This window comes from Grammomys surdaster, unplaced genomic scaffold (assembly GCF_004785775.1).
Source record: "Grammomys surdaster isolate TR1022 unplaced genomic scaffold, NIH_TR_1.0 125429, whole genome shotgun sequence".
Classification (NCBI taxonomy): domain Eukaryota; kingdom Metazoa; phylum Chordata; class Mammalia; order Rodentia; family Muridae; genus Grammomys; species Grammomys surdaster.
The window spans coordinates 689,214-713,156 of NW_021620296.1; the positions used below are offsets into that span (position 1 = coordinate 689,214).

The 23,943-nt window shown below is 50.0% G+C and overlaps 1 protein-coding gene across 5 annotated transcripts in view; it reads left to right on the forward strand.

The window, feature by feature from the left end:
- The window catches only part of Sugp2 (SURP and G-patch domain containing 2), a 25,487-nt gene extending 2,148 nt beyond the window's left edge, over positions 1-23,339 (forward strand). For 2 of the 5 annotated variants that reach the window (XM_028786128.1, XM_028786129.1), the window contains exons 2-11: positions 151-273; positions 2,862-4,427; positions 8,850-8,970; positions 11,559-12,046; positions 13,563-13,674; positions 17,099-17,586; positions 18,777-18,838; positions 19,536-19,672; positions 20,708-20,828; positions 21,477-23,339. In XM_028786128.1, coding sequence (XP_028641961.1) covers positions 162-273; positions 2,862-4,427; positions 8,850-8,970; positions 11,559-12,046; positions 13,563-13,674; positions 17,099-17,586; positions 18,777-18,838; positions 19,536-19,672; positions 20,708-20,828 — 3,207 coding nt within the window. In that variant the 5' untranslated portion in view covers positions 151-161 and the 3' untranslated portion in view covers positions 21,477-23,339. The remainder of the gene's footprint in view (positions 1-150; positions 274-2,861; positions 4,428-8,849; positions 8,971-11,558; positions 12,047-13,562; positions 13,675-17,098; positions 17,587-18,776; positions 18,839-19,535; positions 19,673-20,707; positions 20,829-21,476) is intronic. The other 3 variants (XR_003713795.1, XR_003713796.1, XM_028786130.1) reach the window with 3 other exon arrangements.
- Positions 23,340-23,943: the final 604 nt, after the last annotated feature.

Below are 23,943 nucleotides of genomic sequence, written 5' to 3' on the forward strand. Positions count from 1 at the left end.
GAGAATTCTCAGAGGTGAAGTGAGCTCTGGGAAGCCCTTCTCTAAACTGTGAGTCAGAGTAGCCACTCTTCTAGTTGTGTCACCTGTTTTCAGTGGTGATTTCTGGCCTGAGGCAAGCTGTCTTGATCAGTGTGACTTCTTTCACTATAGGAAAGAGAAACATGGCAGCAAGGCGGATGGCGCAGGAGTCTTTGGACAGCGTATTACAGGAGAAATCTAAACGGTACGGGGATTCTGAAGCTGTTGGTGAAGCTCTCCATCTTAAAGCTCAAGGTAAGTTAAGATGTTTGGCCTATGCAGAGGAGCTCTGTGGACTGTCGTGCTTTGGGGATAAGCTACGCTGCTGTGATCCTTGCTGGACTTGTCAAGAGGAGATCATGTTTTCTTGTGGCCCACTTGCCAGCTAAGTATGCAGAAGGTATTGTCAATAAGTAGAGTATGTCAGCCAAACATCCTCCTCACTAAAGAATCTGAGCATGGCCTTACTTGTGCTAAAGCCCATACTCTGTCCCTAACTATACCCTAGCCTCTACAGAAGAGTTTTTGTGTGCATGTGTGTGAACATGCACCTGAAAGCAGAGGTCAGAGGACAGCTGCAGAAGTTGATTCTCTCTTTCCACCATGTGTGTTCCAGAGATCGAACCCAGTTATCAGTCTGGCTTGTGGCAAGTGCCATCTTACTGAGCCATCTCAACAGCTGTCTTCCCCCCCCCCCTTTTTTTTTTTCAAGAAAGGGTTTCTCAGTGTAACCAGACCTGGCTGTCCTGGACTAGACTTGCTTTGTAGACCAGTCTGGCCTCGAACTCACAGAGATCCTTCTGCCTCTGCCTCCGAAGTACTGGGATTAAAGGTATTTGCTACCATACCTGGCTAGCTGTGCCCCTTTTATGACACTGCCTCAGCCTCTAGCAAACTGCCTGAACTGAAATCTTAGTTCTTGCAGGCATATCTAAACCATGACTTGTGGATTGCTATGGAGGTAGCCCTATACAAAACTATAAACTTACTGAAAACAATAAGATTTGTTGTTTAAAAGGTTTCTTTTAGCTTGATTAGCTTTTCAGTGTAAACTTTAGATTACAACCTAACATTGCAATATCAGAAGGTTGAACATGCCATGATACCCAAGTGGCACACATCACGTCTGTGTTTTCTGATGGGTCTTTGGCAGCTACTCTGAATGAACCCACAGGTCCAAAACCACTGCTTTATGTAGTCCTAAGTGTCATGGAGCTTGCTATGTAGATCAGGCTAGCCTCAAACTCAAAGAAATCCTCCTGACTTTGCCTCTCAAGTGCTGGGATTAAAAGCCTGGTTAATCTAGTTTTTGTTGTTATTTTGGGGTGGGGGTGGGGGAAACACAAGGTTACTCACTGGAGCTGAAGCTCACAGTTTATTTCAGCTAGACTGGCTGGTGAGTTCCTAGTATCTCCCTGACTAACCTTCAGTGCTGTGGCTGCAGCTCGTACAGCCGTGGCTGGCCCTTTGTGGGTGGTAGGAATTTGAAGTCAGGTCCTCTTGCTTGCACAGCAAACATTCTTTCTTACCCACTGTGCCATTTCCCTACACATCACCACTTCATTTCCTCAGCAAGACTAGTAAGGGCTTGTGTTGGGATACATAGTAAGGAGCCTGAGGCAGGATGATCCCTGTGGGTTTGTGGCCAGTTTTGGCTGTGTATCAAGACTCTGCCTCAAAAAGAAAGAGAAAGGAAAACTGATTGGCAGAAAAACAGTAAGCCTGACAGAGTGCCACAAGTTGGGAATGAGGCCCTGCAGGCCTGCAATGAGCCCCCACTGTGGGGGGGGGGGATTCATGGTGGGTGAAGATGCATATGATTTACTCAGGGTGAACCACAGATTAAGTACCTTTTGCAAAAAGGGATGTCTAGGAAGGAAATGTTGATTGGCTAATGAGGCCCCTGCATACCTCATTAGCATGGAGAACTCTAGGCTCTATGTTACGTGACTGTCATGGTCCTCTTATTGTGGCCACATCCTTCAGGACAGGAATCTGATCAGGAGCTAGTTTGAACTCCTGCCATGCTCAATTATGAGTTTTATCAGGGTTCTAAACTTTGCCGCTACGTTACGAGTTCTTCTGTCTGTTGGTCCCATCCACTGCCCCACACATGGGTTATTCTAAGCCCTATATAGTGCAAGCTAGAAGATGTTTGCCCCTTTATATGTGATGGCATGGTGGCATCTGCACAGCACAGAGGTGTTCATCTTCCATGTGTTTTGAATTTTCCCAAATACAGTCAGGAACTTTGGGAGGCAGTGCTCCCTACTGTTGTATAGGGAGAATGCTGGGAAAGGCCACACTGAGTGCAGGTGCAAGTTTCCCATGTGTTCTTACTCTGGCTTGGTTCAGTGTTTGGCTGCAGTTCTCAGTGCACATTGGCCAGTGAAGAGCTGGAGATGGCACCATAGACATTTTCTCATTGTTGTGTGTGTGTGTGTTTGTATGTCTGTGTATACCTGTGTGCTCAGTGTGTGCAGGTATCTTCCCCAGTCATTTTCCACTTTATTTATTGAAGCTGTGGATCTTCCTGAACCTGGAGTCACCAATTTTGGCCACTGTGGCTGGCCAGCTTGCCTCAGGAATTCCTTGTTTCTATTTCCTGAGAATGGGAGATTACAGGCAGCCACACCTGCTTGGTCTTACTGTAGGTTCTGGGGATCTGACCTCATCTCCTCACGCTTGCATGGCAAGCACTAAGCTATCCTGATGCCTCTCTACCCATTTTAAACAATGTTAGAGCAAACTGTTTGCACTTCACACTTGTCTAGAGTGTGGTCCATTCCCTTCCAGTCCATGCTCTAAAGTGCCTTCTGTCTGTCTATGGCCATCTATTTCAGATCTCTTAAGGACGGGCTCAAGAGCCAGAACAGATGTCTATGAGGACATTCATGGTGATAGCAGGTACTCTGCCAGCGGATCTGGAGTATACTCACTAGACTTGGGAAGAGAGGGTCTAAGAAGTGACATGTTTGTGGGACCCTCCTTCAGATCTAGCAACCAGTCGGTTGGTGAGGACAGCTATCTTCGCAAAGAATGTGGCCGGGATCTGGAACAAGCCCATACTGACTCCCGGGACCAGAGTTTTAGCCAGCGGAACCTGGGACCTTTTCCTTCTCAGGACTGGAAGCTTGCGCTCCGTGGCTCTTGGGAACAAGACTTGGGTCACTCAGTTTCTCAAGAGTCTTCCTGGTCACAGGAATATGGTTTTGGGCCCTCGTTGTTAGGAGACTTGGCCTCCTCCAGGCGGATGGAGAAGGAAAGTCGGGATTATGATCTGGACCATCCTGGGGAGGTGGACTCTGTGTCTAGAAGCAGTGGGCAAGTCCTGGCCAGAGGCCGGTCTTTAAACATGGCTGACCAGGAAGGCACCCTACTAGGAAAGGGGGACACTCAGGGTCTGCTTGGAGCAAAGGGTGTTGGGAAGCTTATCACACTGAAAGGAATGACCACGAAGAAAATACCTGTTGTCAGTCATATTACTTCCAAACCTCAGGGCACTAACCAAATCCAGAAAGCCACCCCAAGTCCTGATGTGACCCTTGGGACAAATCCAGTGCTGGATGAAATCCAGTTCGCTGCTCTGAAGATTCCCTTGGGGCTGGACCTTAGGACCCTCGGCTTCCCCAAAAGAAAGATGGGTTTTGATGCCATAGACAAGGCAGATGTGTTCTCAAGGTTTGGCATAGAGATCATCAAGTGGGCAGGATTCCACACTATCAAGGATGACCTCAAGTTTTCCCAGCTCTTCCAGACTCTGTTTGAACTGGAAACTGAGACCTGTGCCAAGATGCTAGCCTCCTTCAAATGTTCCTTGAAGCCGGAGCACAGAGATTTCTGCTTTTTTACCATCAAGTTTCTAAAGCACTCTGCTTTGAAAACCCCTCGAGTTGATAATGAGTTTTTAAACATGCTTTTAGACAAAGGTGCTGTGAAGACCAAAAACTGCTTTTTTGAGATCATCAAGCCCTTCGACAAGTACATCATGCGGCTCCAGGACCGACTGCTGAAGGGCGTTACGCCTTTACTCATGGCCTGTAATGCCTATGAGCTGAGTGTCAAGATGAAGACCCTCACTAGCCCACTGGACCTGGCTGTGGCCCTGGAGACCACCAACTCTCTTTGCAGGAAGTCCCTGGCACTCTTAGGCCAGACCTTCTCCTTGGCTTCTTCCTTCCGGCAGGAGAAGATCCTAGAGGCTGTGGGCCTCCAAGACATTGCCCCATCTCCAGCTTACTTCCCAAATTTTGAGGACTCCACTTTGTTCGGAAGGGAGTACATAGACCACCTGAAGGCCTGGCTCATGGCCAGTGGCTATCCCCTCCAGGTCAAGAGGGCTGTGCCCCCAGAGCCCCGAGAACAGAAAACCACAGCTCAGACCTGGGCTGCAAGCACACTGAGCCAAGGTAAGGGTTTCTTTTTTTAAACAATGTCATCACTATCAATGCTACAGTATTTTTATTCAGTGTGTGCATGTGTATAGGTCTGAATGCCAAGGCACATGTTTGGAGGTCATCAGAGAACAAATTGAAAGAATCAGTTCTTTCCTTCTGCCAGAGAGTTCCGAACTCCAGTCATCAGGCTTGGTTTTAAGCACTTTTACCCAGCGAGTCATCTTGGTGTCCTAAGGTTTTGAAATATGTGTGCAGGGTGCAGGCAAATGCATGTCTCAAGGCTACAAGATAGCCTTAAGTGTTGCTCTTCAGGAAGGCTGTCCACCACCTTTAAGACATGGTCTCACTGAACCCGACGCTCACTAATTAGGCTAGACAGTAGGGCCCGTTAGGCCTCCTCTCTCCACCTCCCTGGTTCTGCCATGTGCATGCATCGCCCTACCTTGCATTTTTCATGTCAGACCGAAGATGGAATACAGGTACGTCCTCAGTGTTGCAGGGTAAGTGCTCTGCCAACAGACATTGCCCTAGATCTTACCCTCGCTTTGAGATTGTGTGCGTGTGTGTGTGTGTGTGTGTGTGACATTTGCTTATTTACATATACATGCCTGAGTATGTGTACTCCATACATGTGGGAACTGATGAAAGTCAGGAGACCCTCCAGCTCCAGGTTCTATGGAGCTGGAGTTATGGGCATTTGTGTGCTGCATAACATGGGTTCTGGGAATAGAACTTGGTCCTTTGCAAGAGTAGCATGTGCTGTTACCCGCCATCTCCTCTCTGAGATTTTTACACACCTTAAAATACTGAGAGTAGAACTCAAGGACCCAATTCTTTTTCCCTTTGTTTTGAGTCAGTTTCATGTAGACGAGGCTGGCCTCAAACTTCTGATCTTTCTGCCTCCACTTTTGAGTTCTGAGATGATAGCATGTACTACCTCCCCTGCCCCTACTTTCTGAGGTCCTGGAGATGGAGCCCAGGGCTTTGTGCGTGCTACACAAGTGCTATACCCACTAAGCCCAGTTCCCCAGCTTCAAAATTACTTCGGAAAGAGACCTGTGTGTGAGAAAGATGTACAAAACTGATTGGCTTTCACTAGGAACAATGCATGCATGACTTTCTTCAGCATGGGATGGAGGTTAGGATGCTGTGTTCCACTGAAGGCAGAGAAAGCAGGACACCAAAATCTAGTGGATCCTGTGCCCTAGTGGTGGGACAGGTGGTTACAGGGGAGACTGTGATTGGGTACTGAGGGGTATCAAGGAGCAGCTGAGTCATTCCAGGTGGTATTGGTACCTTTCACCCAATTCCTTCTAGACAGCTGTCGGTGGCAGCTCTGGTGTTGACCAGGAAGTAGGATAGAAAAGCTGCTTGGTTTCCCTCTCCTCTCCTGCGATCCCAGCATGATGTCACATCCAGCCTTCCCAGCATCAGAGGACGTGGTGCTCATCTTTTCTCTCCTGTGACATTACCTCTAGCCCAGAAGGTGTCACTGTTCCTCCAGCCCTTCCCTTCATAGAGCCCTGACTGCACCAAGAAGCAGATATCCCAACACAGATGAGCAACCACACTACTTCTAAAGAAAGGTCCTTTCCAGAAGCAGGCTGGGTGCATTTCCTTTCCCATCTTCAAGTGCTGGAAGAGAAATGAGGATAGCAAGCTCCCAGTGCGATGGGGAGCAGGGCTACAGGGCTTTGGGCTTACCCAGGTTTCCAGGCAGGACCCAGGCACTACAGTACACACACACTGTTCTGAGGGTGCAGCTGCCTCTCTTCTCTCTTTTTAGGTTGTTGTTGATGATGTTGATGTTGTTTTAAAGACTCCTTTATGTAGTAACCCCAGCTGACTTGGAATTCACTGTGTGACCAGGCCTGTCTCAAATTCAGAGAGATCCACTTGCCTCTGCCTCTATGCTAGGTTTAAAGGTGTGTGCAGCTCCCCCACTCAGAAAGATTAATTTTTTTATTTGCGTGTGTGTGTGTGTGTGTGTGTGTGTCCATCTATCTTTGACTGTATGAGAATAGAAGCCTGAAATGGGCACCAGGTCCCTTAAACTGGTGAGGAGATTGGCTTGTTGCTTGGGTGCTGGGCTCTACTCAGGCCCTTGTGAGCACCAGCAAGCACTGCTAACCACTGGAGCCCTCCTTTGTCATTTTTTTTTTTAAGTTGGAATCTTGCTATGTAGCCTAGACTAGTTAGCCTCAAGCTTTAAATCCCTTGCCTCAGCTTCCCTATATGCTAGAGGACTGACATCTCAGCTTATCTGATTTCTACAGCACTCACTACATCATGACACTGACCATGTGTAAATGACCCCACTTTTCCCTCAGGGGCTTCCAATGCCTGGTATAGTAGAGGTTTCTGAAGCAGAGATGGGTATCTCCTTGGCAGCCTCTGCTCTGAGTGCACAGCTGTGTGGCCAGCTACTTCAGCTAGTGTCACCCGTTCCTCTACAGACACTCAGTGCTCATTGAGTTTGGCATGATGGCACAGGCCCACCATTCTAGCCTGGGCCAAGGGAGACAAGATTGCTGAAAGTCCTTGACTCAGAAAGCAAAAGGGATGCTGAAGAGATGATTCAAGAGTTAAGAACACTAGCTGCAGGCTGGAGAGATGGCTCAGCGGTTAAGTGCACTGACTGCTCTTCCAGAGGTCCTAAGTTCAATTCCCAGCAACTACATGGTGGTTCACAACCATTTGTAATGAGATCTGATGCCTTCTTCTGGTGTGTCTGAAGACAGTTACACTGTACTCATAAAAATAAGTAAAATCTTAAAAAAAAAAAAAAGAACTCCAGCTGTTCTTTCAGAGGACCCATGTGCGTCTGTAGCTCCAGTTGAGGGTGTCTAGTGTCCTGACCTCCGTGGTTATCAGGCACATAAGTAGTACACAGACATGTAAGCACCCATACACATAAAAATTAAAAAACTAAAAGAGGACCTGGTAAGATGGGTCTTAAGTTAAAGGCACTTGCCACCTATTATGACAACCGAAGTTCAATCCCTGTGACCCATTTGGTAGAGGGAGATAACTGACTCACATTGTCTTCTGGCTGCTACCTGCAGGCCATGATATGTGCACGTCCTTTCACACATTAATTAGTTATTTAAAAAAAAAAAAGACAGGGCTGGAGACATGGCTCAGTGGGTAAGAGCACTGACTGAATTAGCATGAGGACCTGAGTTTAAACCCCAGCAACCATGTAAAACTGTAGCCATGTCCATAATCCCAATTCTGTAGGACCAGAGACAGGAAGATGGCTATAGTTTGTTGTCCACTGGAGCTTGCTAGCTGCCAGCCTAGCTCCAGGTTCAGTAAAAGTCCCCATTTCAAGGAATAAGGTAAAGAATGACCGGGCACCTATATCCCCTGACCTCCACATCTGAACAGATGTGCACATGCACCACGTACGTTTACCTGTGCGTAGACGGTACTGGGTAGCAGGCATGCACGAGGGGTTCTGTTGAGTTGTGCAACAAGTGCTCTTGACCAAGCCCCATCAATGATGTCTTTTGTTTTCAGGTATCTTGTTGAGTGTGTTTCTGTGTGTGTATGTTTACATATGTGTGTAAGAGTGTGTATAAGTGTGTACTATGTGTGTGAATGTACAGGCTCTTATCACTCTCTGTCTTACTCCCTTGACGCAAGGTCTTATTTAATCTGGAATGAGGCTGACGGCCAGCAAGGAGTTACAGGCGTTCACTGTCTGTAACACCCAGCTTTTTATTTGGGGATTTGCAGCCACTGAGCCATCTCTCTGACTCCAGGGTTTTTGTTGTTATTTGTTTGTTTTTACTTTTTTTTGTTTGTTTGTTTCTGCAGACGGGGTGGGGTTTTTTTGTTTGTTTTTTGGTTTTGTTTTTTGTTTTTTTTTTTTGTAGCCCTGGAACTCACTTTGTAGGACAGGTTGGCCTCCAACTCACAGAGATCTACTTGTCTCTTCCTTCTGAATGCTAGGATTAAAGATGTTCACCACCACTGCCTGGTGGCTGCTTTTTAAAAACAGAGTCTTACTATGTTGCGTAGGCTGTTTGGAAACTCTTGGGGTCAGACAGTCCTCCTACTTGATCTCCTGAGCTGTGCCACAGGCACACAACACTACCTCTGCCACTAGCTGCATCTCACGTGCTGTTTTCTAGGTTAATAGCCTGTGTACAGCGATACTGAAGCCGTGCTTAGCAGCTCCTCTCTGGAGTCTACACCTAGCTCTCTGCAGCCCAGTGATTCTCACTACTGACGGCTGAGGTGGGACATCATTCAGCAGGGCATTTTCTTCCTCAACCAGGCTTTCCTCTTTTCAACACCAGTGTTGTATGATTGAAGGTTCCAGCTGCTGATGGCCGTGTGGATTTCTACCGCCTTCCAGTTCACTGTCCTGGTCTGCAGGCCTCTGTGGTCCACCATTCTTTACAACATTCATTCTGTGTATTGCAGCAGTTCCCCAGCGGGCGGATCACAGGGTGGTGGACACCATTGACCAGCTTGTCATGCGTGTCATCCAAGGAAGGCTATCTCCCAGAGAGAGAACACTTCTCCTGCAGGACCCTGCTTACTGGTAGGCATAGTTATTTTGTCTTTTTTTTTTTTAATCTTTTTTTAAAGGACATGTTCTTATTTAAGAAATAATTATATTATGTGTATGAGTGTTTTGCTTGCGTGTATGTCTGTGCACCATATTCATGCAGTGTCTGAGGAGGCCAGGAGTGTGTGTCAGATCACCTAGGGACAGTTTTCAGTTGACATTTAGGTGCTGGAAATTGAACAGCTAAGCCCTCTATCCAGCCCTGTTTTATTTTTTGCAAGAGCAGTTGAGCACCACTCACCTTCTCTGCTGGACTGTCCTAGGGTGCAAAGAGACAGGTGCCCCAAAAGCACATGCTAACAAAGGGAGTTTTACAGCCCTGGGAGGCAAGAAGGTCAGAACTGGCAGCCAGCCGAGACTACAGGATAAAGACTCTCTGTAAAAAACTTAAGGCTAAAAAATGTTTTGCCTCCATGTGTACAACATGCCTAGTGGCTCAAGAAGTCAGAAGGTGACATTGGATCCTCCTGAACTGTAGTCATGGATGGTTGTGAGCCACCGACCTGGATCTGCTACAAGAACAGGAAGTGCTCCTAACTCTTAGTCACTGAGCTAATCCTTAGCCTCTCTGATTTTGTTTATTTTTTTAATTATAAGAGATAGGATATTAAGTTGTGGCTCAAGCTATACCCAGACTCTCTGGGCTGAAGGAATCCTCCTGGCCCAGCCCTGGTTGCTGTTGACTCTACACTTGCTTCCTGTGCATTGGTCTGTACCTATCCTTGCTTTACAGATAGAGGTGCTGTGCTTGCAGGTTGCATAGCTAAGATGAGCTGGAGCCAAGATCAAAAGCAGGGGAGGAAGCTGGGTGGTCTTAGATTGGTGAGGGAGCTGAGACCACTTGATAAGAAGGCATCCTGGTATAGAGGCCTAAGGGTGATGTCACCGGAAGGACCTGATCTAGAGAGGACTACCTCTGCCACAAAGACACTGGACATAGCCTAGCAGCTGATGGTCACCACAAGAGGTGACAGATAGAAGCCATACTTGGTAGTGTGTGGTGGAGGAGCTGGCTTTGAACTCTGGCATTCCTCCTGCTTTAGCCTCTAGTGCCGGGGTGGCAGGTGAGAGAAGTGCACACAGGTTCTAGCTTCGCTTCTCTTTTGTGCTGGCTCTCTGATCACTTATAATTTGTTAGGGAAGTAGGGCTCTGGCTCTGCCAGGTGTTCCCTTGGCCTTTGGGGAACTCTCAATCACTGTTCCAGAGACTTTTCAGTTGTCACCTCCAGTATCAGCAAAGGGTTGGGCTCAAGACCGTTGGGGTCCTAAAGTCTGGGTTTTCAGTGCCTCATGCAGAACAGTGTCCTGTCTTTGTTAGACACATCCCCTCCAGCACATGGTTTGCTTTGAATTTTGAGAGTCTGGGCTGATCTGAAACTTGATCAGCCTTCCCAGTGCTGAGGTTGTATGCGTGTGTGCCACCTCATCCACTGTCTTGTATGCTTTACATAATCTCTAGCTGACTGGAAACACTGGAGGCAGTGTGACTTGTCCATAGCTTCATTGATAAGGGCAGCAGCAGCAGGGGTCTGTCTCTTCTCTTTCTGTGTTACATCCAAGCTCAGTTTACTCCCAAGCAGCAAACCTGGGTGTAGAGAGCCAACTGTGACAATTATTTGGGTTTTTATTGTTGCTGTTTTTTGGTTTTTGTTTTTGTTTTATGAGTTGGTGAATGCCAGGGTCCAAATGGAGGACACAGGTTCCTGTTCCTTCTGTTCCTTCACAACCAGCAGAGATTTGACATCCTGTACCTGAGGGAGGCAGTGAGGTGACCACCTCGGCCACCTCGGCCTAGTTTATTCAGCTGTCCCGAGTACATTTGCAGGTGTTTCGGACTCCCCTCAGTCTTACCACCCCTCCCCTCCCTCAATAGCACAGGGAAAGCTCACAAAGCACTTGACCATCTGGCCACGTGAGAGGAGCCCCTCCCCCTTGTCTGCTGTGGTGCTTCAGGACAGGGGGAGCCTGTAGCTTCCCAGGCTCGGAGCTCCCTCCTGGCTGCTCACCAGAGTGGAAAAAGGATCCAACAAATGCTCAATTGCACACCTTCAATCCCAGCACTCTAGAAACAGAGACAGATAGAGCTTGGTGAGTTTGAGGACAGCCTGGTTTACATTGTGAGTTCCAGGCTAGTCAGGACTACATAGTAAGGCTATCTCAAAAACAAAACCAAACAAATAAAAAGATAATGTCTTTCCAAGTAGTGGTGGTTCATATTTTTAATCCCTGCACTCTGGAGGCAGAGACAGAGGCAGGGAGATCTCTGAGTTCGAGGCCATCCTGGTGTATAGAATGAATTCCAGGACAGTCAGGACTACACAGAGAAACAAAAAGAGAATGACTCATTTTTGTAGTCCAGGCTGGCTTTGAATTCTCTGCAGCTCAGCCTCCCCAATGATAGGACTAAGAATAAGCCTCTGCACCCAGCTGGATCCAAGCTTCAGACTTTGTTAGGGCACCTGGGCAGCAGAGGGCATCAGGTCCCTCACTCAGGAGGGCAGCTATGCCTTGGCGAGCACAGTACTGCTTTCATAGTGCTCTGCCCTGTGTCTGCTTGGCAGGTTTCTGTCTGATGAAAGCAGCCTGGAGTATAAGTACTATAAGCTGAAGCTGGCAGAGTCACAGCGACTGAACCACAGCTGGCCCATCGTGGAGCGGAGGCCAACACCAGCACAGTGTGCGGTGCGTGCCATGCTGTATGCACAAGCTGTGCGGAGCCTCAAGCGCAGACTCCTCCCATGGCAGCGCAGGCGGCTGCTTCGCTCCCAGGGTCCTCGAGGCCTTAAGGCCAAGAAGGCCACCATCGCCCAGCAGACATCCCTGTCCTCAGGCACTCGGCAGAAACACCATGGCCGCCAGGCTTCTGGCTCCTTGAGGGTGAAGCCACCACCACGGGATTCAAGTGATGCTGCCCAGGACTGCCTACCAGAGCCTGCCAAACCTCGTCCTCAGCCCTCCAGCCCTGGAGCCTTGGGCCCGTCTCCTCGGCCAACAGCAGGAGATGACTCGGAAGCCCTGCCAGCTTCTTCTCGATGCCCCTCTGCTAATAGTAGGTGTTCACTCCTACCCCATCCTGTCCCATGTTCATCTGGGTCCCTTGGGGTGGTAGGAGTTGGGGCACTAGGTGCTCAGCAGTCTGGGGCAGACGGCAAGCTAGAGTAGTCAGAAGAATCAGGACAGGACGGATACATGGCCACACTGTCCTTCATATTCCTCCTGAGCCCTGACTCCTGAGAATCTGACAGTGTCCTTGCTGGGCACTGCCCATGGGGTACTGATATTGGGGCGGCCAGGCCTGAATCTCCATCGTGCCACCATTACCCTTGTGTATGGCAGAGTCCACTGAGGTGAAAGTCATATGGAAAAGGACACGTTTTTCAGAGAACTCGCACACACCCTCTTATGGCTTTGCTTGGTTTTGGTTGTGTTTATGAGAGGTTTGAGAAAGGATCTCTTCAGGTAATTCTGGAGCTCACTAATGTAGACTAGACTGGGCTCAAACTCACAGAGATCTATCTGTCTCTGCTTTCAAGTGCTGAGATTGAAGGCATGCACCACCATGGCCTACAAGAGCTTATTTTGTGTGAGACATGATCTCCATAGCCTTGGTTGACCTGGCATGTGCTGTAGCTGGGATTGGGCTGGAACTTACAGCCACTGACCTACTACACCCTTGTCTCCGTGCCTGGCCTCTACTACATTTTCAGCCTGCCTGGGTTGCTTACAGCATCTGGCCTCACCCACACTACGTGACGCTGGGTTGTGGGGCACACCTGTCATCCAGCACTTGGAAGGTAGGACCCAGGAGGACCCACCCAGATTTGCATGGTCAGCCTCACCTATGTGAGACCTTGTCTGAAATAATAGAAATAATTATTCCTGTATTATTTGGGGTGGGTCAGAATGTGAAGTATGAACAGAGGCAGTTGCTTTCTAAATGTCTTCATTAGTCTGGGTTCGGCAGTGCTAGCTATTGAATGCAAGGCCACAGGTCTGCTGGGCAGACACCACCAAGCTATACCCCAAGACTATTGCAAGTATTTCTAACCTGGCCTGGGGTCCATGTACTTAAACCCTCCATGGTATTTCCTTAGATGCCTCCTGGACCACTCTGCCTCTGCACAGCTGCACTGCTGATGATGCAACCCATTTGGTTATCACCAGCTCACCTTCTCTCTCCCCAGGTGTCCCATCCAGCTTTAGGTGGGGACATGTGCAGACTGCACAGTGTCCAAGCTTTACCATAGACCGCCACGCTTCTCTGCTCCTGACTCGGGCAGTGTCCTGAGCTGTTGGCTGGGTGGCTGCTGACTTAAGCTTTGAGAGTCTGAGCTGTAGGTTGGCAGCCTGTTGTCTGAGGTGATGAGGGTGATGGCCATTTGCCTGTTCCCCCCACAGCCAGCCCAGGGGTCCATGGGGCTGTTGATGCTTCTGCCTGCCACAATCTGCCTGTCACCTAATTTTGACAAAGAGAAGACTCCAGAGTCACACGGTACAGGGAAGGACCAAGGGTAAGCAGCTTGAGTCAGGCTAAGGAGCCACAACCACTGCTTTCTGTTTTGTAGTGGATGCAAAGACCATGGAGACTGCTGAGAAGCTGGCCAGATTTGTGGCTCAGGTCGGCCCTGAAATTGAGCAGTTCAGCATAGAGAACAGCACTGACAACCCTGACCTGTGGTACGTGCCTTGAACTCCACCACACCCCATGGCCCACATGCTGTGAGCAGACAGGATGGGTTCCATCTTCAGCTGAGCTTGGCCCAGAGCTGGCATCTGTTGGGTCAGCCTTCACCAGCTCATCAGGAAATGCCTTGCCCTCTTTTCCATCCACCCTCACACAAAGACAAAGGGCTGGGTACTCCAGCAGCATTTGTGCATGTGCCTCACAAGTTGTCTAAGAAAAATCCAGAAACCAGCCCTGAACACCCACAGATGCTGTGGAAACTCTAGCCTGTGGTGGAAGGCCTCTATGATGAAGGTGCTTGTAGGCTCCTCCAGAGGCCGTATGAGACCCCTCCTCCCACCCCCACTGTGCCCGTGTATTCCCAGGACTAAGCTTGGCACTATTGGGTTTCCTCCTACTTGCTGGAGAGCTGTGTCATTGTCTGACTGAAAATATAGTTGAATGTTTTGCTGGGTGTAAGAGGCCTGGTGCTGCAACAGACTACGGTTGGAAACTTCAGGTTTGGCTAGGGCTAGAATTAAGTTGATATACTTGCCTGGCATGCACCGAGCCCTAGTGTCTCCCGAGCACTGCATAAGCCACATGATGGTCCATACCTGACATTAGCACTTAGAAAGTGGAGGCAGGAAAGTCAGTAGCTCAGTGTCATCTTTGCTACATAGGGAAGTTGAAGTCCTGCTTCCAAAAGCACAGAACAAGATGGAAAGCAGGTAGGATGGGCAGAAGGCAGACAGGCTGGCTTACATGTCTTAAAGAACTTATGGTTCCAGTGCACACAGAGCATGCTGCTCTGGCTGCCTGGGCCTGGTGTGTGCGTGCGTGTGCACACGTTGTGTCTTGCACTCCTCAGCCCTGGCCCTTGATTGTCCTGCCCAGGCTGCCTCCTGCTCCCAGGAGAGGCAGTGTACCATTCGCAGAGCCACATCCTGCTTGCTGAGCACATGGACTGTCAGGGCTGCTGTGCTACCCCCTGGGCCTGAGCTAACAAATGCTTCATTTCAGGCTGTTCCTTGGGCATGTACCACCACACCCAGCTGGAATTTTTAATTACTCTGTTGTTCTAATGTAAAAACCACCTAGAGAAGTCCCACTCACCCTTCTCAGAAACAAGGAGGAGCCTTCTTGGTTTTGCATCTTTCATTTTTCTTTTGCATAGCTCAGTGCCGAGCACTCGCCCAGTTAGGCTGGCACTGCAAAACCATGTCCAGGCCTCTCTCCTTTCCACCTGCACATTTGTCCCCCTGACTGGTTTTGGACTCCCTGCCATCCTGTAGTGTGTCATTCATAATACTCCTTTAACAGTGCTGTCCAGCGTGTTCATGAAGGGTGCCCCAGGACCTCTGGTAAGTCCTGCCCTCCCCAGTGTCAGAACAACTGTACAAACAACACAAAGGGGGAGTGGTTGGTTTGGACTCATGGCTTCTGAGGTCTCAGTTTGTGGTTGGTTTGGCTTCACTTCTCCCACTTAGAGACAAGAGAGGCACAGCTGGCCTCTGGAGGCCAGGAGTAGAACAGAGCATATGTGTGCTACCAGTGGGCTGCCTTTCCCTCCCCTCTGCTCCATCTGAGTCCTCCATTGGATGGTCCTGCACGCTCTTGCAATAGGCTTTTCCACACCTGCTGACCCCACAGCCATTCAGCTCTGCCCCCCAAGCCCTTTGTACCAGCCAAGCTGATTATAACCCTATGTGCTTTCCCACCTTCTGTCTGTCACCTCTTCCCTCCCCAGGCAGCTGCTCATCACTGTCACTATCAGTCTGTACTTGCTAGAACTACTGTATACGTGTGTGCCTGTGTGTGCTATTATTTATGTATGACTGTGAGTGTTGGTGCACTTGCTTATATGGACACACAAGGAAGCCAGACACTGAATGTCTTCCCCAATTGCCTTTCCTCCTTAGTTTTTGTTTATTTGATGTGTGAAGATTTATTTTTTGTTTGTTTGTTTGTTTTTTGTTTTTTCGAGACAGGGTTTCTCTGTATAGCCCTGGCTGTCCTGGAACTCACTCTGTAGACGAGGCTGGCCTCGAACTCAGAAATCTACCTGCCTCTGCCTCCCAAGTGCTGGGATTAAAGACGCGCGACACCACTGCCTGGCAAGATTTGTCTTTTAAAAAATAATCTGTATATGTGTGTGTGAGTTTATGTGAAACACATGTATGCAAGTGCCCATGCAGGACAGAGGAAGGCACTGGATCTGCTGAAGCTGGAGTCACAGGGTGTTGTGAGCTGCCTGGTATAGATGCTGAACCTGGACCCGAGTCCCCTGTAAGAGCAGCACACCAGATGATTAACGTTGGGTCATTTGCAAAGTGGCTGCTGTGAGCATTTTTCCAAGGGGGTTGCCAGGTAAGGTAGGCCATGTGTTCCAGCATCATTGAAGAAGGGGAGGTTTTTGGTGGCAACTTGTTGGTATCTTGGGGAACAAATACTGGGGTCAAGAAAGGCTGGTTCTTGGCACTGGAGAGATGATGGCTCAGTGGTTAAGAGTGCTGGCTGAGCCAGGCAGTGGTGGCGCACGCCTTTAATCCCAGCACTTGGGAGGCAGAGGCAGGCGGATTTCTGAGTTTGAGGCCAGCCCGGTCTATAGAGTGAGTTCCAGGACAGTCAGGGCTACACAGAGAAACCCCGTCTCAAAAAAACCAAAACCAAACAAACAAAAAAAGAGTGCTGGCTGAGCTTCTAGAGGACCCTGGTTCAATTCCCAGAACCCATATGGGAGCTCACAACTGTCTGTAACTCCAGTTCCAGAGGATCTGACACCTTCACATAGACATACATGTAGGCAAAATACCAATACACAAAAAAATGAAAAAGAATCATCAAAAAAATTTAAAAAAAAACAATAGCTGGTTCTTAGTGTGACTGCAGGCTGGAGACCAGCCCACACTACTGTGCCACAACTTCTGTGGCCACAACTTCTGTGCTTCTGAGCCTTTGGGTCTATGTGTGAGCATCTGGTGCTACTCAGGCATCTCAAATCCTTCATGCATTTATTTATTGTGTATTTGCTGTGGGCATTTGTGGAGGTCAGAGGAAACAAGTTCTGGGGTCTAAGCTCAGCTCTCCGTTCTGTGTGTAGCAAGTGTTTCTATTGGCTGAGCTGCCTCATAGACTTTCTTTTTCCTTTGTTTATCTTCCTTTCTTCTTTCTTTTTTCTTTTTGAGTTTGGTAGGGATGGAATGGGAGTGCCTCTTGCAAGTTGCAGAAGCATCCTGTCTTGACAGACTTCAGGATCATCTTGTCCCATCCAAAGATTATTAGATTCCACAGTCCTAGTCCTACAGGGGTCTGAACATTCTGTCTCCCATTAGCTGCTCTGGGAAGCCATAGCAGAGTCATGGGGAGGCCTGGCCTCTGTCCTGGGACAGGAAGGAGCTTCACACTCAGCAGCTCAGCAGTGCATTTTCCCCTTAGGTTCCTGCATGACCAGAGCAGTACAGCTTTCAAGTTCTACCGAGAGAAGGTGCTGGAACTGTGCCCATCTATCTCCTTCCAGTCCACTGGTGAGGCGGAGTACTCAGTACAGAGCCCCACATCCGGCAAAGAGGGTAAGGGTGAGCCACAGGAGGGACACCCTGAGCAGGAGGCTGCACTGGAAGACCCCGAGGTACTGCCTGAGGAGGAAGAGGAAGATGAGGAGGAGAGTGAGGAGGACGAGGGCGGAGAGGAGACCTGCACTCTGAGGCCACAGGCAGAAGATGCCAAATGTCCAGGCTCCGAGGGCAGTTCTCCTACTGACAGCATCCCCGGAGAGGGCTCAAAGGAGGACCAGGCCGGCACCCCTGGCCTGTCACAGTCCTCCTCTGGCAGCTGCTTCCCCAGGAAGAGAATCAGCAGCAAGTCGCTGAAAGTTGGCATGATCCCTGCCCCAAAGAGAGTATGTCTCATCCAGGAGTCAAAGGGTAAGTATCCCAATCAGTAGCCATTCTGGCTGTGCCAGCCACAGCCAGTCACCCTGCCTCCTGGTTAGCACCTGCTGGCCTGTGTGTGTGCAGATGGGCCCAAGTGCCTGGCACAATACACAGGGTTCTCTGATCTCAGGACTTAGATTTGAGTGAATTTTGGGTTTTGTGGTGGTTTTCTGAGACATAATATACGTCTTTAGCCTGTGCTGGCTTCATACAGTAATCTTCTTAGCTAGCTCCCACAGGGTGAAACTGCAGGTGTGCCAGCACAGCCAGGTTCTCTTGGTTAACAGTGCTGCCAGGAAGCCCAGCTAGGCCAGTGCTATGTGGCCCCTGGGCCTGTGCTTTGGCTGGGAAGTATTTTTAGCCATTGTGCACTGCACTCTAAGGTGTTAGCATGAGACCTGTATGTCCAGTAAGGAAGGCTTGCTTCCCTACAAGGAGCTCTGTCACCAGAGGCTGTGATAGAAGCTGAGCCTGTCGTTTCCCTGCCTTGACCTTGAGACACACCCAGCTTCTCCCCATACCAGTAGTGAAGCTGAGAAGACAGTGACCATTGGACCTTGCTGGCTCTGTAAAACTGTCACTTTATAGTCAGAGATGTCCACTTGCCACAGTCTTTAAGGATATGTCCTTAGCACTGTAGTGGATGGCCAGTGGCCCCACTGTGACCCTTGTGTCCTGTATCTTGAGAGCTGAGCCATACTTCTATCTTACCTTAGATACCTTGGTGCTCTGCGCATCCGTGAGACAGACCTGGCACTGTTTTCAGTGACTTCCATGATGAGAGCTTAGCACTCTCCTGAGCTCTGTGCTCTCAAATTGGACAGTTAAGGGGCTTGACTAGGAGGGCCCAGTGCTGCCATGACCTGCCTGCAGCAGGAGAGTGTTCCTGTAGCCATGGAAAGCAGCCCATGCAGCAGGTCTCTGTGAGGCCAGCACTCAGGAGTTGAGTGGTGGTGAAGTGGTACCCTTGGCACTGACACTGCTGTTGGCTTCATCACAGCCATTCACAGGTCAGCAAACATAGAATATTTGAGAGCCGGAGATGGGATGGGAGCCAGCATCGGCCGTGAGGGCAGACAAAGGTGTGGACTGTCTTCACCAGGCAGCATTTCTGTCTATCTTTAGACATGGGCATGGGACATATGTACAATATGAACAGATCTCTCCCTTTTGTCTTCCAGTCCACGAACCAGTTCGAATTGCCTATGACAGGCCGCGGGGTCGTCCTATAGCCAAAAAGAAGGTGTGTGTGACTACACTGTGACACCTCCCTCTCCCTGCAGGTTCAGGATCAGAGTGGTTGTCTGCTGCTTGGGATGAGGCTTCAGGCACATTGCAGAGCTGGGTATGGAGCATGTGGCTGTGTCCTAGGTGTTCAAAAGGCTGAGGCAGGATGATTCCTTATGCACAGGAGTTCCAGGCTGGCCCAGACATCACAGCAAGCTCCATCCCCAAGACAGCAGCAAGGTGTAGGCATGCCTGTTATTGATTGCTTCGCGGCCTTCAGGAGGCTGGGCTGGAAGATCTCAGGTTTGAAGCCAGCCTGGGCTAGAGAGAGTGAGATTGCATTCAGCCCTACAATATAAACTATGCAGTGCACAGGAGAGCAGTCCACTCATAGAAGAGGCTGGATGCCAGAGGGCCCTTCGTCCTTACAGGTCTCTTGTTCAGTCACTTGTGCTTTGGCCTAGGCCCCACCCTCCTCACAGAGTTTCCCTCATAGTCTCAGTACAGGGCAGCAGCATGCCGCCCCACAGCCAGTTGCCAGTTCTAACCTAGGGTAAGGGGCTGCCCTCAAGAAGTCCCACCCCCAGGGATGTTACAGGGAAGCTGGAGGTGAGTGGAGCTCACCTTCCAGCCATCTGGGGTTACAGCACCATTGGAGGTCCAGTGTACACTGGAACAGACTGGAACCCACCCACCTCTCTCTCTCTCTTCAGAAACCCAAGGACCTGGAGTTTTCCCAGCAGAAACTGACAGACAAGAACGTGGGCTTCCAGATGCTGCAGAAGATGGGCTGGAAGGAAGGCCACGGCCTGGGCTCCCTCGGCAAAGGCATCCGAGAGCCCGTCAGCGTGTATGGCATGGCTGGGTGAACCCTTGGGTGGCTTGGGTTGAGGCTATACCAGAGTATACAGCCAGGTCATTTTTTTACTAGCTGCTCACTCAGGTACACAGGGGTGACCAGCTCCATCCTGTATAGACCTGAACAGCTTCTTGACCCTTAGATCTAAGCAACATTTAGTAATGGCACAGGTGTTTCTGGAAGCCATTACAGGCTGCAAGGATGGAGACACAAATCTTCAGCCCTATTCATATGTCCAGAGGGTGTGTCCCTCAGCACCAACACACGCTGGGTGAGGTGACCTGTTGTGATCAGGCTACAAACCCACAGAGGGCTCTAGTCAGGCGTAGCTGGAGTTTATCTGTAATCCTGGAAGACTGAGGCAGGGAAATTGTGAGTTCCAGGCCAACTTGGGCTACATAAAAGACTGTTGCAAGCACAAAAGACCATACCCTCATGAGCTAGTGGCTTCTTGTTCAATTTTTGTTGTGCTAGGGTGTAACAACCCATTCTGCCCCACGTTTGGGGGACACTATGTCCTGGCCCATTGGGGTCAGTCAGCAGGGTCTAGCAAGAGAGAGAGTGGAGATGGAAGAGCAAGAGACACGAAGAATGGAGACAAGACAGAGAATCTGTTCAAGTCTCCTTTATTGAAAGGAAATCCTGGGTATATATAAGCACAAGCAGGGGAACGCAGCTGAAGACACTTTACCACATGCCTTGCAGCTGGGGGCACTAAACAGCAAAACAAGATATGTGAGAAAAACAAGATGTTTATCAGAGTGTGCTCAGCTGTTGTCGGCCTTTGAAAACAAGTCTCTTGTCAGGGTATATGGCCTGAGATGGCTGCAAAAATGATAGCCGTTTTCTGCTAGGGGTCGGCTCCCAACACTAGGGAGAGAACTCTGGGCCTCACTGCATGGCAAGCACTCGTTGAACCATGTCCCAGCCCTGTGACTGTATTTCCTTTCTGGATATCTGTCCCATGTCCCTATGCACCCTAGTTGACTCCTGATCCTAGCTCTGACTGTCACCTCTGCTCTGCAGGGGGACTCTCTCAGAAGGAGAGGGCCTGGGAGCTGATGGGCCTGAGCAGAAAGAAGACACCTTTGACGTCTTCCGCCAGCGCATGATGCAGATGTACAGACACAAGCGGGCCAGCAAATAGGTGCGTGCCAGGACCCAGACCAGCCCCTGATGCTACCGGAAAGAAAATCTGAGGCAGAAGGGCCATTCCTGCCATGTGCCCCTCTTCTTGTCCAGGCATGCAGAGGAGGAAGCTCCTCAACAAAAGGGCAGCTTATGGGCCCCAGCCTTCCCATCATCCTCCAGGGCCTCTGCCTGGCTTTGAGCATGTTGTCGTGGGAGCAGGCCACCCTTGGCCTTGCCTGTTCCTACTCCAGGTTTCTCTCGAAGATGACGTTCCTTGCAGGAGCCAAACAGCTAGGACAGACCTGATTAGTGGCCTTGCTCAGCCCCCACATTCCTTCCTGAGGGCCTCAAGTGCTGTGCTGTGAAGGGTCTACAGGCCTCATCCTCCCACTCTTGGCTCTTTTTGTTTTTACTCTTATTGTGTGTGTGTGTGTAAGCAGGTGTGTTGAGGTGCCCATAAGAAGGGCAAAGGACAACTTGTGAGTCAATTCTTCCACCACGTGGGACTCTGGAATTGAACTCAAGTCCTTGAGACTTGAGTCAGGCTTGGTAGCAAGCACCCTTACCCATTGATCCCTATCGCCGGCCCTCATTCTTGGTTCTTGACCTTCTCTCCCATCATGTTCCATACACAGTTCTGAACAGCCATTCTCTTCTTAACTAGATCAGAGCCACTGGCGACAGAGATAAGCCTCGAAGCAGCCTTGCCCTTCCCGTCACCCTGCCCCGGACGCCTGCAGCCTGAGCCTCGGTGTGTACTCGGCCAGCTCCACATCCCTAGGTCAGGTTCCACCAGGCCTTGCCACTCTGCACAGTGCAGCGGCCACTCAGGCACCCTTGTCTGTCCTGCTTCTGACTCTGTCCTCTGTCCTTCATCTTATTCCTCTTTGTAGGGTGGGTCCTCAGCCTTGTTACCCAGGGCTTAGCCCCACTGTAAGTTCTCCACACAGCCCTGCCCTGCCTCCCAAGGCCCTGTGCTGCTGTCTTCAGAGCTTATCTGGAAACAGACAGGCTCCAGTGGAGAGGGAGCACTGTGGATTCTTGCTTTTGAGCAGTGATGTCTCAGCTCCTTCAGAATTCTGAGAGCTTTGCAGGCTGAGGCAGGGGGATCTAGGGCAAGTTAAAGTCCTGCCTGGCTGTGTAGCAGGACCCTGTCTTGAGAGACTTCTCAAAAATCTTAGCCCCAATTTAATATAGTTGAGGCTTATAATACGCCTGTTTCAGTCTCTGGGAAAATCCCAGTCCTTGCCCCTCCAGCCTCCCTCCATACTGTTGCTCCTGCAGGCCAGTGCTGTGGTGCTGCAGCACAGTGTCCATGTACAGTGTCAGTCTGAAGCCTCTGGAAGGACAGCGCGGCCCAGCTGCAATGGATGTCTGCTTTAGCCCAACTCCATTTATGCCTGCCGCCCCTGTTTGGTACAGATACTCTCACTGTGTCCCAGCCTCCCTGCCACAGTGCTGGGCATTTGAAATCAGTCTTTGGAAATCTAGAAAGGCTGATGTCAGGTCTGGGGACATGGTGGTCAGGTGTCAACCATGAGCACAGCTGGAGGATCTTGCTGTAGTGATATTCAACTCTCCCAGGCGGTGCGCTTAGCTCTGCCTTCTGTTCCCCAGTGTGCCCTCTTCACAGCTGCTGCAGCTCACGCCTACCTCACTCTCTTCTGTTGTCTTGGCAACTCACAGGTCTTTGTAGCTGTGGAGATGCTGTAGTGCCAAAGGGTCTGACCCTTGGACACTGTAATCTGCAGGGTGGGAGATGACGGCAGGTCAGGGACCCCGAGCTGCAGCTTCATCTTCAGGTCTTTTCTTTCACTCTCTAGCAGCTTCCATGTTGGCTGTGGTGGGCTCTTAGGAGGAGTTCCTGTCCGTAAGTGGAGCACACATACCTGGGCGTGCCTCTCGCTCCATATCTCCAGCTTCTCTCCAGACGTCTGCATTTGTACTGGTGCACTGGGTCTTCAAGATGATTGAGGAATTGTGGGTAGATGGCCCTGGTACAAGTCTCTGTCACTCTGAGAGCTGAGACTGTCAAGCTTTCCCCCAAGTTGAGAGTGGCATTCTTGGGCGCTCTTCTGGAGACAGGGTGAATGGTGGGGAGAGAGAGCACATACCTCATACCCTCAGTGTGAGTTGGTGTGACCCTCCTCACACACACCCTGCCATCCTTGCCCTCCTGGGGCACCTTGCTCTCCAGCCAAGTTGCCCTGGGGACAGGGCTGTGGAAGACACCTGATGCATACTCGTGTGATGACCTTGTCCCTGTCACAGTGTTTGTCCTGTCATTCTAGTTCCAGGGTCACGTTCACAAGGACCATGGATTCCAAAAGTTGTGCTGGCCTGGCCTGCCCTGGCTCCGGTGTGTTCCTCTTCCTGGATGTGCGTCGTGCAAGTTGATTCTGTACCTGGTAAAACCTAGAACACACTTGTGTTGTCACCACTTGGACGTAGTTGTGTTTGTAAGGATCTAAGAAGTCATGGTGTTGTCGGTGTTGAGTGCTTGGAATAAATGAAGAGCAGACCCGCTGCCCGGCTCCCATGCTGCAGTCACTGAGGCCTCCATGGGGGCGGAGGCATGAGGACTTTGAGGCCAACTTGGGTTGTATCATAGTCTGTATTGAAGGAAAGAAGGTAAGTTGGATAGAGTAGCTCGTGCCTATAATCTTAGCACCAGGGAGACTGAGGCAGAAGGATTGCTTTCAGTTCCAGTATAACCTGAGTTACACAGTGAAACTCTCAAACATGAGAGTCCTGTGAGGAGGAATGAAAGATGGCAGCACACACCTAGGCCTAACAGGTATCTGATGGCCCAAAATGGGGATCTGAGACCTAATGACCATATCCCCAGGTCCAACAATGTGTCCCCAAAGTCTAGTCCTGACTACAGACATCCCCAGTCCTGATCAGACAGCAGTCCATCAGCCCAGACCCAATGTCAAGTGTTCCTAGACATCTCTAGTCCTCATGAGTCTCCCCAGGCCTGATACAGTGTCACCAGTCCCCAAAATAGAGGTCTTCCAGGACCAATGACACCATCCCCTTGACTTTGATAGATCTCTCCCAAGCCTAATAATGATAGGCTCTTTCCTGTACATGATCATATACAGGAAAATACATGCCCACTTAGTCTG